The 20,431-nt window shown below is 43.5% G+C and overlaps 2 protein-coding genes across 2 annotated transcripts; both read right to left on the bottom strand.

The window, feature by feature from the left end:
* Nucleotides 1–1,176: 1,176 nt before the first annotated feature.
* LOC110982019 (membrane-associated transporter protein-like) lies at nucleotides 1,177–7,854 on the bottom strand. The gene is made up of 3 exons (XM_022240139.2): nucleotides 6,145–7,854; nucleotides 3,394–3,569; nucleotides 1,177–2,793 (listed from the first exon to the last, which is right to left on the bottom strand). Exons 1-3 carry the CDS (start codon nucleotides 7,850–7,852, stop codon nucleotides 2,542–2,544), a joined length of 2,136 nt encoding a protein of 711 aa, XP_022095831.2. The 5' UTR covers nucleotides 7,853–7,854; the 3' UTR covers nucleotides 1,177–2,541.
* A 4,569-nt stretch (nucleotides 7,855–12,423) lies between these two features.
* Nucleotides 12,424–17,310, bottom strand: LOC110982006 (microfibril-associated glycoprotein 4-like). Its single transcript, XM_022240117.2, has 5 exons — nucleotides 16,957–17,310; nucleotides 16,656–16,785; nucleotides 16,198–16,373; nucleotides 15,467–15,654; nucleotides 12,424–14,811 (listed from the first exon to the last, which is right to left on the bottom strand). Exons 1-5 carry the CDS (start codon nucleotides 17,308–17,310, stop codon nucleotides 14,529–14,531), a joined length of 1,131 nt encoding a protein of 376 aa, XP_022095809.2. The 3' UTR covers nucleotides 12,424–14,528.
* Between the last annotated feature and the right edge of the window lie 3,121 nt (nucleotides 17,311–20,431).

The following is a 20,431-nucleotide window of genomic DNA, read 5'->3' on the forward strand; positions in this document are numbered from 1 at the left end:
AGGGGAAGTCAAGAGGACAATATAAACGTCCGCGGAGAAAAACTCTTTTGTTTAGGTCCTTTGAAGTCCGCAGTGAAGTTTTCTGCCATGACAAGATGACACGAATGGGACTTAAATTTGAAAAAAAAATCACCGGGACTCTGTAGTCTGAGTCTATCTCTGGTTGCGATAGGAGTCTTATGTCGAAAACGCTGCTGTGCTCGTAAACGGGATTGGCCTTCAATCGATGAAAGGAGAAAAAAGGGGGGGTAATGATGAGTTTCGAGCTGGACCAAGAGAGGGCGCTATTCTCTTAGCAACGGAGGCTCCTTTGGTGAGAGCTGAACTATGCTGGTTCACCAACGAAATGCACCCAATACTGTCGCGTCGTCACCAGCAAAATGAAAACGCCAAACCAACATATCTGATGAGGGGTGCTTGTGCTCAAGGCGGATACACCTTCACTTTCTGAACCGTACGGATTTCAATCCCAATTGAATCAATCACTTTGAAGAGGTAGAGAAATATATTTGGTTGCACTTTCTGCAAAATGTCGCCGCCTGAATCAAGCAAGGTGCATGCCAGTGGCAATATCCTGTGGAGGCGGGAAGTTTCCGCCCCCCCCCCGAGTTACGATTAGGTCATTCTTTAAGGAAATTAAATGCGTGAGCATTGTAAAAGCATCACTACCCAACTTCCGTTTTTAGCGAGGATTCTTGTATACGTGAAAAAAATGAACACTTGTTTTAGCAAAACGTTTGCTCTTTGCTCTCCCCCAGACCGGAATAGCTGGATCATAGGCCGCTGGTGCTCACGCCTCAATTTGCTGGTCCTGATGTTACGGTTGCATAATAGCCTCTGGAGAAGGACCCAACGAAAACACTGGGAAAGGATTGGAGGTTGGTATTGAAAATCCATTGTTTAATGATGGGACTGAGTAAAAATAGTCGGACTAATTGGGGTCGGTTGTCCACGCATAGGTGTACTGCAGTCTTCAGCACTGTACCACCATACCCGTAGGACTCCACTATTAAGTGGACCATTGATAACTAGTTCAAGGGCGGCACTGCTTTGTATGACGCTTCTCAAGATTTGTCGGTTCCCGGAAAAACATCTCGTCTGCGGCATCGTCAAGAAAAAGGAGAACTTGTAAACCTCTTCTAGTTAGTTCTTTTAATGATTAAACGAAGAGACCACTTTTCTGATCACCATTATGTAGATTATCATGTTTACTTTTTATTTCACACACACCAAATATTGTTTATTTATTGCTGGTTACACATACCTTTGTCTGTCTACAAAGTTTGCAGGTTACAGTGTATCTTATTTCCGTTCAATCTAAGAACAAAGTTCAATGCCTGGCAGGATGGGGAAATCAACGGGGCTTTACGGAATTGGCGTAATTTTAGGCAGTCATTTCAGACAAAGTAGCTTTCCACTTTTCATAAAGTAGTACAGAATGTAAAATTCATGGCGCTATGTCTGATTTCCTGAAGTGTAAACCAAAGTTGGCCATGCTGAAAATGCATTGGTGTTTTGTCGTTGGGCCCAACCTGTACAGACCAAAGTTACATCAAATCTCACTTGGGACATCGTAACCTCCTTTCCAACTTGACGATTTTTTTAAACAGCCAACACCAACAATAACCAGTTCACAATACATCACGCATACAATGATATATGTTAAATCCGGCTGATTTACCGTAGAAGTGGATATTTCTCATAAGCATAAAGGTCAAAGGGTAATCTTCAGTAAAATGCACTGGAAAAGGAGTTTTTTGATAATTCCATTTGATTTATAATAAATTGCACCCGTTGAGCTGAAATAATGCTTTCCATGAGAATGTGTGGACCTATCTTAAAGTTTACACTCACTTTAATGTGAAAGAGAGTTTTTCCCAAAATGATTTCATCACTTTACAAAGTATTTACTTCTAGTTTTTTTATAATACCGTTGTTTTTCGGTAAATGTATAGTTTGGCCCCAATAGTCTTTAAATAATAGTATTACCCTTCTTGAAGCACCCTGTACAAGTAACTATTAGAAACACCCTGTAGAATATAACTGTAATCCTATAAGCAAAAATATAGGCCTTCATTCTATTAGATATCTTAGGCCCTGAAGGCGATATATTTAGTCAATCCGTCATCATAAACACACAATGATATAGAAATGACGGCATCGGAAAAAGAATTGGGCGGGTTTGTTTAGTACGGCTGCCTTTTGGAACGAGATCCTGATTTTTTACGCCTTAAAAAATGAAACTGAAGTATGAAAGTCCCTAGGGTTGATTGAAGAAGAAAAATTTCTTATGAGGTTAAACTTCAACTTCTTTTTTTTATTATTTTTGATGAGTGGTGATAGTATGTTGGGTAATCCTATGGACAGGGATAATTCCAGATCTGAATAAATGAGTCATAGTAGAAACAGTGGAATTCCTGTCATAGACCATACAATGTCAAATGTTGACATCCTATGTGCAGTTCTGTATTCAAATCTACGGGATTAATTACCAGACAGCGCATTGATACATTATACTATAACTGTACAGTAGGCCATAGACTATAGACCAGCGTAAGTTACTTGAGAAGCGAATATTGCCCCGAGGAAACTTAAAATTGCCGCCGCCACCACCACTACCACGGTGCTGTCAAACGCCTGGACGATGCTTCCCATGCAGGACGACAGAGCGAGTTGGGCTACGAACACCATGCCTTGAACCAGGGCAATGTCGGTACCCAGACCTCGAACCGTATGCCCGCTGGCCTGGTTAGCCCGAGTACCCGACTCACAGCAGCTGGATGGGGTTTCAAACTGTGGACAGAACAGAAAAGACTAAAGATTCAATAATGGGACGGATGATGCTTAAAAACTGAATTGGAGAAGAGAGTTACGACATGAGTGTCTCACTTGTTGGTGCCAATATGGTGCATTATGCGTCGGTGCCCATAATATTGCAGTTTATTCCTGTCAATCTCTTAGCATAAGGGGAGCCCATCATCAGTTAGATTTCTGACGTTAAGTTACGAGATTATAGCGGTTTTCATTAGCTAAGTGCGCAGATTAGCAGAACTACATTACTGACCGCAATGCGCTGTGCTTATTATGACTTGTTTCAAGTCATTTTTTTCTCACCAGAAAATTTCGCAACACAACATTGTACAGCCGCTCCTTGAAACTGGACCTCTGGCCAATATGGCATAGACATTTTTAAGAGCACCTGTAAGTATTTGCTTAGCGCATGGAAGTCATTGGCCAAAAGATCTGGCCATGGATGTCACTTGTTATTGGTTCTCCGCTGACTGCTGCTAAGCAATATCTCTGCTTAACAACTTCATGCAATCAGGCCCTAACCGCTCCAGAAAAAGACCGGCGGAGGGAACAACTTGGGGACGAGGGTGAAAGTATACCCACCACGTTGCTTGAGTGGTAGTGAGCAACAATGACAAACGGTAGCGTGAAGAGGGTTGAGTACTGAATACCGGCACACGCTGAGAAGAGGAAAGCGGCCCACACCGTCCTCACGTTGGCCAGGATGACCATACTGATGGAGTAGATGAGGTGGTTGCAAATGTACACCGGTCTGGCTCCTGTGGATAATAGGAATTGATCGATCAATAAATCCTACAAAGTGGCTTTTAAAGTTTTGATTGACCTGACCAATCAGCATATACCAGGGGCGGATTCTGGATTTCGCGGGGGGGGGCTTGAACAAAAGCAGCAATGGTAGCGTGAGGTCCGGGGCATGTTGGATTCTAGGCCCTCTGTGGTGCAATTTCAGGTAGTCTATTTTCTTCTCTCTCCCTGTTCTTCTTTATTTATTTATTTGTCTATTTTTTGGTGCAAAAAAGAGGGGCGTGCGCCCCCACACCCCCTGGATCCGCCCCCGTATACTGCGAAAAAGTACTCGACGACGAAAATGGGACATTCCGATAGATGCGAACCCCGCACATGAGCATTTCTCCCTGCAGAATGGGGGTGAGGCACTGAATGCACTGTGGGAAATGCAATTTTTTTTCCTTTTTTGGCTCAAGCTATGCTGCCTGAGAAGCGTGGAAATCCACCACAAACGACCTGAGCACGGCTGCAGTGTGACGTGAGTTATGTCAACGTGTTTTGTCGCCTTTAAAGCCTCTTGACGAAATTTCCATTTTTTTTTAACAAGCATCATAAGCAGTGATCACTTTGCGCAGATGTTCCGGGAAGAACGACCTAATAAGGAAAGTCTATAGTCAAAATCATAAAAGCCGTTCGTCCCTCAGACTCCGTACGGAGTAAATTTCCCGTGCGGCAGAAATTGCCTTTCACACTTGCTCATCTCATACCGTCTGCACGGGCGGCATGGACGGGTGCAGATGTGCACATCAACCCGCTGGATGACCAAGAGCTGTTAACCTGAATGTGCCCACGTAGAGGTAGTTGCCTTTTTATCCCTAACCCCAAGGGTATATGTAAAATCATATTGTAATTGGAGGATTTGGGACTGTTAGGGTTATTTTGTCCCTTCGTTGGTTTTGACCAATTGTTTCGGCTTTGCGCAGTGATCTTGACATCTGCATATTGGTGAAAACGATAAAACCTCTCCTTCGATCATGACAAGCGCTTGCCTCCGTGTGTTATCACCATCTTTTTGGCCAAAATGAAATTAATCGTAAAATTGGCAACTGAAGGTGCCTTTCAATCAACGGCGTATCCAGCTTTTGGTGGTGGGGGATCCGAAAGTGAAGACGGTTTGGGGCTTATTTTAACACGATGTTAGCGGAGAAAAAAATCAAAACCCTTACTCAAAAATCCGTCAGTGGGAAGTTACCCCCCCACCCTCTCCCCTCCCCCACGGGATACACCACTAATTTCAATCCCAGGGATTAAATGTAAGCCACACCGTAAACTCTTATAAGTACATGCAAGTACCTGTCCCGATTCAGACATAAGATATATCCATGGGATTGTCAATGTTTTTCGTGCTGATGTACTCTTCTTTTATGAGCGTGCTTACAACTATGAGAACCTGACATTGACGCCCGATTTCAAGGTCACTCTTCTTCACTGCACATTTCAGATTTCATTATTACATAGCAGCATCAGTTTGCCGTCGGGCAGAGGAAGAATACATGTAAAGTGCGAGCCCATGATTGGAATTGATTCGTGCACTGAATACACAAACAGTGCAGTCATCCCGTGGGTCCCGGGGTGTTATTTTCGAGGCAGGTGTCTTTCTCCTATCCGCCAGACATCGCATTAATTGGCTTGCCCGAGGGACGTGTCGGTGATTGTTAATTGCAATTCTAGGGATGGATCCCTCCCAGTGTAAAGCAGGCTGTCTCGTTCAGAATGAAATCCTTTCTTCACGAGCATTAATATTTGACGAACTCGAGGCTACAGTTTCATCATCGTTTCCCCGAAATCCAATTGAATTTCCTTCACTGATTTCTTTTTCTTTTTTAGCATAAAACAACATCCAATTCTTTTATTTTGCACTAAATTGAGATACAACTAGTGGTTCTCCACTTATCGGTCAACTAAACGGCAAGGACCGTACTACAATTTCCCTGTTATGGGCACAAGGATTGTTAAGTTCAAGTACTATCGCTGTTAAAGAAAGTGAAATATTTTGAAAGACTAGGATCTTGGTTCCCAAAAATACAAAAATAAGAAAATTGGGATTTACCTATGTTAACTGTTAGATGCCAATTCCTTAATCTTGCAAGTAAATGTGACAGGAAAAAATAACCGGTAACAGTAGTTGAATCTTTTAGCACTCTTTAGAGGACAAAAAGTTACAGCATTGAAAACCGGCATATGTTTTGATTGATTAAAACTCAAAAATTTTAACTAAAGTCAAAAAACAATGTGGTCGTAATTCTCAAGATCTTTCAAGATGGTTTCTTTTCAAACTATTAAACAATGATTTCGAAAATCTATTTGACACGAAATTGTTACAGGATTTTTATAAAAAGATGTATGGCTTCGCGGGCAAACAGTAAAAAATAGTATGCACAGGAGGTGAAGATTTCTCTTAATGCTGAGGTGATGACAGAGATAGACAACCCCTTCCAAGTGGAATTTTCCTCTAGCCACAAAACCATCATTGGGAATTACGTCAACAATTTTTTCTTTAAATATTTCAAGAGCATGAAAAGAAATAATAATGCATTAAATTCTTACCTATCTTATTGATGAGTCTATCCACGTTGTACGAACATATGGAACAAGTGATGGAGTACATAGCCATGGCGAAGGAACCCATCCTCACTCCGTCAGCGTATCTGAGTCTCTCCACGGAGGCAGGGGCAGCTGTTGGGTCGCCCCCGTACACGGCCTGGCCGACGAAATCCGTGAAGTACAGCGAGTAGCAGAGCAGTGACATCCAGCCAAGGAGGTGCGTCAAGCAGAGGATGCGCAGCGACCACGGCATGAAGACGATGGACAGGAGGTAGGTGCCTATGGTGATGGTCGGGGGCTCCTCGTCCCAGTCACCTCCCGTCGAACTCCAGTCTGACTCCGCATCCGCCTCTTCCTTGTGGAAATGTTTGTTTTCGTCTCCAGCCTCGCCAAGGACCGCCTGCTTGCCTACTTTAACGCTGCCGTTGGCCAGACTGTGGCCCGAGGCGAGCTCCTCGTTTGCGTCGGCGTCCTTGTTTTCGACGAAAGTGGTGACAATTTCCGGATTTGGAGCATTGGAACCGTACGTTTTCACCTTTTGCTTCATGGTTCCCATCTCCATCTTTTCGGCAACTTCTGTTGGTCTGGCGTTGTTCATCTTCTCGTAGCCTCCATCTAGGGCGCGTTTCGTCTCTCGGGCCTTGCGCCTCTTCTCCTGAGGGAACAACTCGTACAGTGTCTGTTCTCGCTCAGCCGTGACGGTTAGAAGCACGGCCAGCACGAAGATGAAAAGGACGATGCCGAAGACGACCCGCACCTGGAGACTGACCGGGTCGTCATCGGTAGCCGGACCCCAGGGGATTCCCCCGATGGCGTAACCAATGGCACCTCCCAACCCAGCCATGAAGCTGAACGTGGCCAGGCCTTTGGCATGGTCAGCGGGATCGGTCACGTCGATTAGGTAGGCCCGGGCCGGCGACTGAGCGGCGTCGCAATTGAAATCGAGCATCATGACACCGAGTATGGTCAGCGCCATTCCGCAGAACCTTATCGCCTTTGGCAGAGCGGGAACAGAAGTTAGGACTGACGACAGGTGTGTAGGGCTTGTGTTGAAAACTTCCCCAACCGACATGCCTTCCGTAGCTGCACTCTGAGATGAATTCTTATACTCTAACTGAGATGAAAGGATTTCTTCAAGTTCTTTTATGAGAGCATCACGAATAGGTAGTTCAGTTGTCTTGATGGCAGCTTCGCTTGTTGCATTATTCCACTGGATTGCATCCACATTTTTTTTATCCATTTGCCGGTAGGCTGAAACATCACACAGCCGTCCCGTGGGCCAGCCATAAGGTACAAGAAGGAGTCCAAAGACTACGCCGATGGAAAGCAAAATGATAAAGGGTCGGCGCCGGCCCAAGCTGGACTTACAGCGGTCACTGGCGGATCCCAGCAGCGGCATCAGAAACAGGCCCAAGAGCGGGCTGAGGCACCAGATCAGCGTCATGAAACGGGGCGGGATGCCGATGCGGAGCAGCACCGGGCTGACAAAGGCCGTCTCGGCGGCGTAGCAGAACTCGATGCCGCACACGGCGCCGCTGAGGCGGGCCAGGCGCAGGCGGGATTTGAGCCGCCCCGCCACGGCCTGCCGCTCCTCTTCGGCGATTATGGGCTCAACGTCGTCCAGGACTCGCCGTGGCATGCAGTCCTGGATCAGGGATTTGGTCGAGGTCCAAAACCGCGAACAAGCTGAACTGACCCTTCCCGAAACCATCTTGCCGGTAACAGAGATGGAAACTCAGTCCCATTTAACTCACAGCTATTTACACCGGGAACGGCGATTTCATTTGCACGTGTTGCGGTACACTGGCGTCAATGGCTGGCGTAACTAAATCAACGTTTCATAACGAATAAGTTTGCCAGCTCGCATGCTTCTCAGAGACGGCAGTCGTTTTCCTTACTCTTGCCGATCTTGGAGCCGTACTGCGATATTAAATTTTGATGACAGTCTGGTGGTAACAGTTGCAAGATGTGACAGGCCGCACGGGGAAGGATGAGTCGAGAGGAGGCCGGCTTTCGTCTACGTCATATGCAGGCTGATGGAGTTTCGTCATCCTTCCAGGCGAAGGGATTAGCACCTGCTTCCATTTCCGTTCATCGACGTGGCTCCTGATTATTCCCTGCCCAGGAGGCTTCGGAATCTACCAGCCTAGCAGATTAAAAAGTGCATGCGTTATTCATTTCAATGATTTCATCCATTCTCTGACCCCCCCAGACAACTATTCGATGTAAACGGGGATGCAATTTTTCTGTCCAAAAATAAGTTTAACGTTTCCATTCTATGAAAAGAATTCCTTCCTGTTTTAATCACTGCATGTCTTTTTATTTCTTCCTGAAAAACAGAGAGAGGGGAATGTTTTCAGGCAACAAAAGGAACAGATGTTTCTGGGGAGCGTTCCTTGCCAAAAAATCGTTAGGACTTTAGTATACTTTGATCTGGGAGGATGTCATGCGGATGGTGATTGTAATTAAAGTTTGCAGAAGGACTTTCGAAGGTATGCTGGGCGATGTAGCGAGACAGATTATCGATTTCTGCTTTTTATGCCGTTTGTCACTCACAAAATTGAAAGAACCGTGCAGCAGACAAAAAAATCCCAAGACTCAGCCGAGATAGAGCCCCGTTTGAAAGATCCACAATGCTAACGGTGTAAAAAATATCAAGTCAATGTCTCGTGCTTACGTTTACGCTTGTCTTACGTTTGATGTAAATTCTCTTTAAGAAATGAACCAAGGGAAATTTAGTACTAAAATTATAAATTTCCTAAAATGAATGCCTGTAGTATGTGAAATAATTATTCATTTACTAAAATTAGCTCTAAAATTACCAAAAGTATTTGGCAATATCAGGGAATTTAGGGCTGTTAATAACGGAATTCTGAAGATCAGAGTTTTTTATATAAAGTTTTAATTTTTTTTCAAACTACACCCATTAAAAAGATATGTAGTGATGGCCTTTTAATATGCAACGTGTCAGAAGATTCTTTCTGATCTTCCAAACACCACACACCAAGTTTGTTTTCGATTCTCTGACAGATTAGGTTTTCTTCGTCGCGTGTCGGTCTAATAGTCCCACCTTCGTTTATTAAAACTCCTTAGCCACATTCCGCTTACCCACAGTGTTCTGATTGGCCATGCAGTTATTTCATAGGAAGCAGCTGGTTATGCAAATTGTTTAATTACACCCAGAGGAACATTACCTTTCTGCACGGTGGTTAGATATCACACCTTCACATCAACAATCTTTGCCCAATATGGCAAGATGTTAATACTGTACCGTATTGCATTTGTACTTCGTTCTCTGTCTTTACACCTTTTACGGCTTCCACACGGTGAGGAAAAATCGATTAGCCTTTCTTTCGCGAGAAATTTTATTTAGCGTTTTTGTAGCCTCTGAAGGTCATTTATGATACCGGAGGCGATGTAAACTCCACAGTTAGGGTAAGTAGCATATTGTTGGGGAAGTATATTAATAATGACATGGGTTTAAAAACCTCAATTATCCAGACACTAATTAAATACGAGCGATTCACAATAGTACGCCTCCAAGAGTTTGCAACGCGTTGGCCAATCACAGTGCGCGAAATCTGTCGACCCAATGCGCGTTTGGAAAGGGTCGGCAGGTTTCACGCATTGTGATCGGCCAGCGTGTTGCAAACTTTTGGATGTGCACTATTGTGAATCGCCCGTATTGCATACATACCTTATATTTTAAGCATAATGTAAAGTAGGGCCTAATGTACGCATGTACGCATTGTACGCTTGCACGCGCGCTGACATATACATTCCCCTAATATTAACCTTCTCCTTTTTTTTCTTGTTTTGAATTTAACTTCTTTGATATTAGTTTTTAATACGTAATTTGTTGTAAAACAATTTCACTGCCAGCTTCGGACTTGGCTTCGACTCAGCAATTTGGACTGGACTCGGACAAAAATGGACTTGGATTTGGCACGGATTTGAAACCTACACTATGCATTGTAAAAGTGTACACCACCGTGGGATCGCCCAATCTTCAGTGTTTTATTTTCTTTCAAAAATTAGGGTGAAAGGGAACCATATCAATGCCTTTTAAAAAAGCAAATCATTTGAATTTTGCGCAGCTAAGGCATTGGCTATACTCTGAGCTAGTGTTGTGCCAAACATAAATAAACTGATATTTTATAATTCAGCGCGGCAATAGCATGGCATTTAGCCGCAATTTAACTTGGCAAATTATATTTGCAGCGACGTCCTTCCACTAAGCAGGGCATGCTGCGCAATCGGTGATCTGAACGATAGTGGCACTGCACTGCTCGATTTGAAATTCAGCATAGCAGTAGCACGGCGTATCCGCCTCGAGCATGCAGAAGCGCCCCCGTATCGGTTGAAAAGAGCCATATTGGTCGGGAGTGTTCATTTTGTTGGTAGCGATGCGACCATAGCACGTGCATTTCCTTGTCGTTCATGAACCAGCAAAGATCAGTTCCGACCAAAGGAGCCACCGTTGCCAAGAAAATGGGGCTCTTGGTCCAGCTCGAGTCCGAAAGCCGAGGCCCAGTTGGCTAACTACCATCAGCTCAATCACCAACGGAATATAGTTGCAGCACGGAAGGCAAGTTCCCATTTCCTCGCTTGTAAACACAACTGAGAACATTTAAAAGCACAATACTAGATGGACAAATAGTTTTGTGTCAGTAAAGGCATTGAGCCGTACATGTTTGTTTGAACTAAAGAAACACGCTACTGGAATTGTGACAGGTGGTCGATTTTTAAGAATCATGATTCAAGTTGACCCTGGGAGTTCCTCCCATCGACAATCACCAACACGTGAAACCGACTTTTCCGAGGGTAAGGTTGTGTGATCACTTATACTAAAATGTGCTTTTAAATAACCTTTTCAATATGTCATACTAAAATGTGCTTTTAAATAACCTTTTCAATATAGTAATCATTTTGCAAAGGCCATACCGTTAGTGCTGAATAGTTCTATTAAGGCCAAGGGTCCTCACCGTGAAGGAGCAGACAATAAAGTGTAGACAAAGGGTCACTTTTGCTGGCATGAATATCGCAGATTATCGCAGAATATATCGCAGATTTTGCCCCAAACTTGAAAAATATGCACCATTGAATTCATTTGTAAGTTTTTTGATGTTTGATAAGTTTTGACTTTTAAGACATTAATGGGTTTTTATTCTGTAATCACATGAACCGCTTGAAACATTTGTCACGGTGAACGACTTTTGTTGTTGAACGAGTATCTCATCGAATGGTCCGTCAGAGGTGGAGGACGTTTTAATTGTTTGACACACAATCATGCTTCTTGTTTTTTGAAGAGCTGAACATCAGTGATAGACACAACAAATTTCAACTATTATAGGGGTACTTCACACCTTTCCAACAAGTAATCCTCTGTTGAACGAGTACTTAAAGTGGAAACAAGTAATCTAATTGCCATGTTTTTGGACATCAAATGTTCGACAAAAGGTGACCGTGTGATTTTCGCCGATTTAAAAAACCAACTTACAAATGAACTTGAAAACAGTAAGTGTTTCATTTTGACCTATGGAATTTTCAGTAAAGATTTATCCTTTGAGCATCGCTGCAAGACTCAAGTCCGGACTCAAGCCAATTTTTTTACATACTCTGGCTCATACTCAGACTAAGACTCTACGACTCAGTCCGAATCCCCGCAAGAGTCCACACCAAAACCAACCGTTTTGTTGTCCTCAGCAACCTTCAACACTTAACAAGTAATTAAACGGGAAACATGGCATGTTTGTTTTCAGACTGAGACCACTGCCTGTGTCTCCTTCTCACCCTTTGTTAAGAAATCCAAAGACATGCAGGGCAGTAAGATTATGCCAAGTTGCCTCCTGAGACAGCGCATCCTAATTTTTATCTGTTAACTTCATTTTTCCTTTTGAAACATGTCCAGGATTTAGAAAAAATACCCAAGGCATTTGGTTCTGACAGAGGGGTGCAATGAGATCTCCCAACTAGTCCGACACCAACAACTTACAAATTTAACGAACTTGAACTGAACCCTAAAGGGAACTTACCGTTTATAACTCCTTATAACGTTTCGAAGTCAATTTTCCTCCGCTGACTGCCATGAACCAGCACCGCCTGGAATTCCTAAACTGATTCTCCTACTATTGAAAGGTCAACCTTGCACTCTGTGGTAAAGTCCACAATTCAGTTATGAGCAAACCCAACTTCACAAGTACTTGACCCGACCTTGGTAACACCACCAATTCAAACAGACGGAACCTAACAACCAACCAACCACAAGGAACCTAGACTTCATATATAGGTACACCTACTATGAGAGAAGTTGAACTATTAATATTATTAATTTACCCACCGACTATGAGCTGTCATTTTACATGAACTTCGTCCGTACGTTGTCCTGATATATCACCCGTACACTAGGTCTGCGTATCTAGGCTACGTTCAAAACGCTATTTATGATTCCAGTTTCGATTTGGCATACTACGTTTAGATTCCTCTGTCATACACATTCGTTATATTATCAACATGTAAACAAACATGTTTTGTTAGTAATTACTTGCCTGATGACTTTTGCACAGTGATCTACCACTGTCTTCCGGGGTATGCTTTGGTCGATAAAGTGCCCCTACTTCTACCGTGCGTCATTCAGTGCACCGGTGTGGCATTAAGCGCAGTGTACGTTGAGAAAGTGGCAGTGTACGCCCGGTGGAATTTCTTCCCGGAGACCGGGAAATTCTTTTCGTTAGTACGTCCGTACGGAATTTCCATATGAAAGGGACGTCTTGAGTCTCATCACAAAGCTATGAAGTACAGAGTCCTAAGCGAGCAAAGAGCAGATGCCTACAAACAGTGGATATTGTTTGAAAGCGGCTGTCTATTTTCAATGTGCTCAGCATTGACGCAATATTTGGTGCAGGTGAACATTAAATTGGAACTTAAAAATGAGTGCACATTCGATTATGTCGACCAGTGGTCGATTTTAGCTGGTACCAAGAATACATTTTGTTCATAGGTTACTAGGGAAGAGCAACCGTATCAACGCCATCACTGACCCTAAATTGACATAAACGTGCCATTAAATTACAGCATTGGGTTGATAATTATTATGTTCCAAGTTTGAGAGTGAAGAGAATAAAGACGCGTTGTAAGCAGTTCAAGGCGATACGCTTGTTTTTTGTTGTTTTTTTTACTTTGTAGACGCATGTCACTGTCGAGTCACCAGAAAAGCTCTAACCAAATTCTGCCTAAATTACCAATATCACAAAGTCTGTTTAGTGATGAAACATGTTTTAATATCTTCGCTGTCTCCCTGTAAGCATATTTAAATATACCAAACATGTTCAGAGTATCGTGGGTTAATGTTTAGCAATTGACAGACGTTCTGGATTTGGATACAGGCCTATATTGTTTAGTCTCCAAACACGTTTCGATCCCGCTCTTTCTTACACCGCAAAATTATTTGCTACACACTATGATCAGTTCAATGAATTACAAACTGAGCTGAAATAGAAAAATACGATTTTAATTAAATTAAACCCAGTTCTAATAATATTTAGAAAAGCTTTAATAAAAAGATTAATTGGTCAGGGAAGGTGGACATAACTATTATCAAGACAGAAGGAAAAACGGTTGCGGCACTCACATGCACTACAGATGTTTTTGCGATGTAGGTAGAATATTGAAGAGAAACATTGACAGACTGTACAAAATGTTAGATCTTTAAAAAGATCTTTTTTTCTCTGAAGGGAAGTTGTTACATCTCGAATTTTTTAATTGTTCAATTGTTACAAAATACATATATCGTATATACATATAGAAAGACATGTGGTTACAAGTGGGTTCTTGCACGCGTTCGATGTGCACGCGAAGACCACAAATTCTAGACTAAAATTGTTGCGCGTACTCAGCGTGCTCCGCGTCAAACGCGCATAAACCTGCGCACCTATGCAGTGCGTGAGTACCAAAGGACTGTCAATTTCATTTCAAAACACGCCCTCTTTTGTTCCTGCTCGGAGCAGATAGAAAGGGATGCTCGTGACGAACGCGTAGTTAGTTACGAATCCCTGAACGAACTTGGATGGGGGCATGTGGACGCAAAACCTGAACGCGTGAGTGTGGTACATTTCTTTGTCATCTGAGTGAAAATTTCTGCATCAACGAAGAGACAGGAAAGGAAAAACAGGCAACCTTACAAACCAAGAACAGAAAAAAAATCTCCTAAACAACGAAAAAAGGGATTGCAAGTGCGCCCCCTTTAGATTCTTTTCTGTAATTTGTCAGAACTACACCATGATCATGAAAGGGACCCTCCTAAAAACGGGACTGTGAAGAAACAATTCAGGTCTACAGACGCAAACTCAGAGAAGGCAAATTTTATCGATCTTCGGCGCAGGCTCCGTTTATCGTACTTTCATATAGGTCTGCATCAGCGCATAATCCTGCCCGTGGAGCGCGCTCCACGTGGCTCCCCTCGCGTGCTCTGATGTGTGTCCCCCGTTGATGTACTTCCCGTTGAGATTGCAACCGTGGCAGGCGTTGTACCACCAGGCGCCGTGGTAGTAGGAGGCACAGTTGTCGCCCCAGTTGTCGCCGTCGTAGTCGTAGGTCGAGAACACGCAATTATGGTGATAGTGCAGGTTGTCGCCTGCATTACCGCTGTAACTCCAGAAGAAACCACGATATCTGTGGAGAAATTTGAATTTCTTTTAAAGTAGGTTTCTTTCAGGGAATAAGGCAAAGGCCGATCGTAATATTTATAAAAGACTGAAGGCTGATGTGTAATTATCGTCATTATCTTTATAACATGAACACAAAACAATACATCTCTGTGGTAGTTTTGCATGAAACGACCGTTAAAGGCCGTTTTTGGAGGCTCAAAATATGTTCATACGGATGATGGAACGTTGACGGATGAGAGTTTGCTCTCACGGGCCTTTTCGTGCAACCCCATTTTTTATGTTGTTAAATTAATTATAACGACTAATATAAAGTGCATGCAAGTCTACGTACTTCCCGCTCCAGCCAGTCGGAGTATAGCCGACGTTTCATGCAGAAATTCTGTCTACGCTTTTGTAATAATCAGCAGGTCTCCACATGCTCAATAGAAGGCACCTGGTAAATGGTCCTAATTCCGGAGATCAAGACGCAGAGTTGTGTCGAAGTATCAAATCAAACTAGAGCATAGCAAACTCGTAGCCTACCGGTATCCAGCCACTTTTATTGCACATAGTTAATTTCCCAACCGCAGCCAACCGAATCGGTAAAAGTCATGCAAGTGTCTCGAACATCATATCACATACTTACTGCCTGATTCAAAAAAATGCGCGCAGGCCTTTACCTGTCGTTAGAATTGTGGATGTAAAAGGCGTACTGGGCATAGTAGGCTCCAGAGCCCCAGTCCACCAAGTCGACGCGGAGAGTCCTCGTGGTGTAGGCCAGACGATAGAGCTTGTCGAGCCCTAACCAAAACTCACCACTGAGGGAGCCAAACCCATTGACGTAGTCGCTCCAAGAGCGGTAGAAATCCTGTATAGGACAGGGGGAAATGGCATCATCGGTCCTCGAAAGGTGCCTGGGTGCAGGAGCATTCTGCTTTTTCAGTATTTGCCGGTGTACACTGAACACATACTATGCATGGGCTATAGTCATAGTGGTAAGAACTGATCGTCAGCAGCACGCACACAACGTTGTATATTTTGTCATGACAAGATATTCGTCGACTCGTAGTGCCATAAGACAAGATTATCACGCTGAAAGCAGTCGATATGTTTGGTTCTGGCCATGGTGACAAAAATGTCCTAGTGACATTGAGTTGTTGGCAATGACTTATCCAGGTTTTGCGTCGATGAGTCATTTCCTAAAAAAGAGTGTTCATCTCTGTACAACTTGCCACTGGATACGTCATTGTTCATTGCATGCACAGTCTTACCAAAAAGTACATTAGACCTAAATATACCTAAAAATGCTCTCCACAACTAAATGCTCAATTTGCATTATATGAGCAAGTCCAGCCGACCAATCAAGCAAGCAAGCAAACACTACTTTAAAGACCACAGTGTAAATACCTACCACAGAGCCGTCCCAGCGTCGCTGAAATACGGCCCAGCCTCCTCCGTCTGTGGTCATGTCGCAGTAGACATCGAAGGCGGCTCCGCTGTCCGGCTTAACCTGGAGCACGCCGCTGGTGGCGTGGCCGCTGTTACGGTAGGCGTTGCAGGACGACGCAATCCCATCGTACGACGTTGCTGCGTGAAGACAGGCGAAGAACAACACATTTTACCCATCAGTAATAGTTGGAAAAAAGTAGAAAACTGAAGGCAAAGAGAAGAGCATCAAAAGACATTCAGCTGAATTCATTCAAGTCGAATCTGCAGTTATTGCTCCTCATGTAGTTATCCTCTTTCTGCCTGACAAGGATCGAAGATGGGGCAGACTATCACAGGACAGGGGTAATCAGGCCAAAATTAGGAGGATTCTGGCCAAAAGTGAACTCTTGTTGGAAGCAATCATGTTTCTTCAGAACTTACAGAGAGTGCACTGTTCTCCAGCGAAGCCAGAGGCACACTCGCATCGGAACCAGGGCGGGTGGCAGAACTCGGTGCATGAGCCCGAGTTGTAGCACACGTCAGTATCGGAGCAAGTGAAGGCGGGAGTATCCTGGAACGTACAGTGAAAACAAAAATACTCTAGTTTTTGACACTCGTTTCCCAAGCAGCATTCCAGGTGTTGACTTGTGTTAGGCCTTTGGAGTGTATGTATTGTGTTTAATTTGGGATTTCAACCACCCCTTCGATAACATATGACTTATTAATCATAGTAAAATCTTACCTGCCAATGACCGTTGGAAGGGGGGTCGTAGTAATCAAAATCTGTGTCTTCCACCAGGTCGTTCGGGTCAGTGGCTCTAGTCGCCCCGTTCACCTGACAGATGCCCAGCCGCTCGGCGAAGTTCATGGACTGGCAGCTTGTGCCCTGCCGTAGGCAGAAGCTCAAGCACTCGGCTGAGGACCGCACCCCGGTAATGTTGCGGACAAGGTGGCCGACCAGGCGTTGGCCCTGATCAGCCGCTTCCCGGGACATGTACGACCAGTCCGAGGTGCACGAAGAAGCGATGCTCGTTCGCACTAACGCGAAGAAACAAGCTCCGCAAAACGCGATCGAAATGGCGAACCACTTCGACATGCTTGATGACACACAAACAGCAAACTCAGGCCAACTTGATCTTTAGCTAGTCTCTCACAAAGTCGACCCCTGAAACTACGGGGTGCTTGCTGTTCCCTTTATAACTACTGCTGGCGACTACAAACCTCTCTTGGGTGTTGCGGTAGAGACAAATCGATACCACTTTCTTTTGTCGGTGACTTTATTGGGCATCGATCTAGTGCCAATTGACAACATGGTAAACAAGGATAGGCACAAAGAAGACCGATGGATCAAACGTAATCGAAAGAGAGGGGTGGGAACTAACCAAGGATATCGATTGACTGTACTTAGACTGGTATCCGCATATAGTTCAGCTACATAATATGGTCTCCATGCAAACAAAGTCCAACATCATGTGCCTGCCTCTTTAAAACAACTCAAACTGCGTTCTTACACGAAAAGATTGCGGAACTGTATATTTATTATCACTAAAAACTTTTGTTACTGCCAAATGACCATTTTTGTCATCTCTTTTAATGTGCATTACACGTAGCATGACATTCTAGCGTTCAGCATATTGACCAAGTGTGTGCCACATCTGGGCTGTGGGACATCGGTCTTCGCCAAAACCCTGACGGAACTGGGGCGGCATGTGATTCCATTAATGAATATTAATATGATCAAAGAGATGACTGGACTTCAATGGTCCAAATGGTGACTGTTGCAGCTTGCATTAAAATATACCTGATGGTCTCGAGCAAGCACGGATCCGGGACTAAAATTTAGTTTGTAAGCTTTTAGGACCTTTCTTAGGGTTGAAGCTCCTTTTTGGAGCTTTTTACACCCTTTGGGAAGGAAGGAAAGGAAATAGAATTTTCAAAACCTCTCTTTTACTTTTAGTTTTAAAACTGTTCAATGCTTTTTTGGGGGGCGGCCCACGCCTCCAACCTTGGTCTGGAACTTTTTGTGATGCCTGACAAATTAACCAGTCAGGGGCCTGTGAAAAACTTGAGGACCTAAAAATCTGCCGAACTACACCAACGCCCACATATATAGACAAGATAAGATTTCATAGTTTTAGCATCCCTTTCTCTTGATATATGAGTTTGGGAAAGGTTTGAACGAATTACTAAAAAGCTCAAGTCATCGTTGCGTGAAGTAAAAGGCTCCAGTGCTTACCAGTTAACGCAATGAAGTTGGCGCTAATGCTTAAGACGGAGTTGGGCTTATGGAGCCCAGCGGTTTTTACTGCTTACCAAACGCTATTTATCCAGACATGTTTGGAGTCATTGCCACTGATCTCTTCTCAAAGTTTGGCTTAGACTGCTGTTCTATCCTTGAACCTATAAAAAGAATCTAAAAATCTGGCAGGGAAACCAAGCTACTAGTAAACTTAAAACAACCATGGGTGCGTTTGGGCGGTCAACTCGTGTCCGAGAATCAGCTACAGTCTTTTTCTTAGAGGTTAATTTCTTTAATCTGTTATATTGGACAAAAAGGCTCCACTACTCAAATCCCCCAAACAAGTAACTAAAAGAGAAACAACAATCCAATTTATAACCGCCTAAACGCACGCCAAATCTGATGACCTCAATACATGACGGGACGTCACAGCCAGTCTTGAGGGCGCTATAAAGTGAGCCCGTGACGGGGAGTTGGGTCGCCGTGATGACCAAGGCAAGTCGCGACTGTGTTGAGCAGCGCCATCAACAGAAATAGGAAGTAAACACTTTAATCAATGATCAGACTTCAAATCATAACGATTCAGTAATGTATATTAAAATCCCACAGTTTTCTCTGCCCCCTTGTTTGAAATTAAGTTCGGCACATGACAATTAAACACGGAGCTTTAATCTTCAGTTAAATGCTTGCAGACTTGTATGAACGGTTTCATACGAAGTTGTTATAACTTTAAATAATTTTGTGCAGTGTTTTAAAAACGCACTCTCTATACTAAACTTTTAGGTTGAGTTAAAATGACTTTGCGGGGCTCAAGCTCTTTTTCTAGTATCACATACTAGCCAGAAAAATACATAAGCTGAACATGGACCAAAAACACACAACGAAAAGAAATAATCTCCTGACACTACATTATTATATTTTCCACTGCAGAATCATCCGATAGAGCTGGGTCATTGCCTTCTTCCGAGTTCTAATAGAGACGTCGAAATTTTGACATTCTCGAAAGTTCCCTCCCTCTTTATATTTCCATTTTTTCAATTGTAAACAAAAAAAGCCAAAAAACGAAGATGTAAATATGTTTAAAGTTAGTCTCCTAGAAACCAGGATATAGAAACGGGCTCATAGTTCCCATTGAAGCGATTTGCAGAAAATGTGCCGTGTCATTTCCTTTTCGTCAAATTCCAGTAACTGAGTTGAGTGCATAATACACGAAGTGACGTCAACAAAGGTGGGCCTCCTCTATTTTTATAGCATGGCATTCCAAATAAGGACACGCAACGCAGCGAACCATCCCCTGTGTTCACGTCGATTTCTTTCAAGAGCAGGGAGTGAAATCGCAACTAGGTGGGTAGTTTCCACTCACGTGGACAGCTCGGGATATTTTGAATACTTCTTACACCAACAGAAACAGCGAACACATTCCAAATACAGTGATCCGAACACTGTTTCTCAAGGATTGCAAAGTATGAGTCACGATATCGTAGCATGCATCAAACTACGAGTATGGCATCGTGGAATATCCCCGTTGGAGAAAATAAGTGTACTCTTCGTTAACAGTTTCTAAATCACGTTGATTGATTTTCAGCTTCTCTGGTTTGATTCTTAATCTCCATCCTTATGTGTGGCATCTAATTCATGTGTTCCTGTGGGCTCGTTGATCGCAACTTGAGTTTTAACCCTAACAGAGCGGGGGGGGGCGAATCCGCTCCTTCAACATTTTGCCCTATATCGCTACATTTTTTAAGGAGTTGAGACCTTAGGAATTTTTAAAAGTAACTCATTGCGGTCACTTTGACACAATTTTTGCAAAAAACGAATATACTATTCTCGCACAGCTTGCATTTTTTCGTGACAGATCAGCCCCAAATGCATACTTTTCCCCTGAGGTTCTCAAAGTACGCGTACTGACGGGCACGCCTGTAGCCATGAGCTTCAAATGACCATAACAACAAAACCATGTGGGACTGAGTGCAAACTT

This window comes from Acanthaster planci, linkage group LG09, assembly GCF_054643075.1.
Source record: "Acanthaster planci isolate LZ-2023a linkage group LG09, COTS_SCS, whole genome shotgun sequence".
Taxonomy (NCBI): domain Eukaryota; kingdom Metazoa; phylum Echinodermata; class Asteroidea; order Valvatida; family Acanthasteridae; genus Acanthaster; species Acanthaster planci.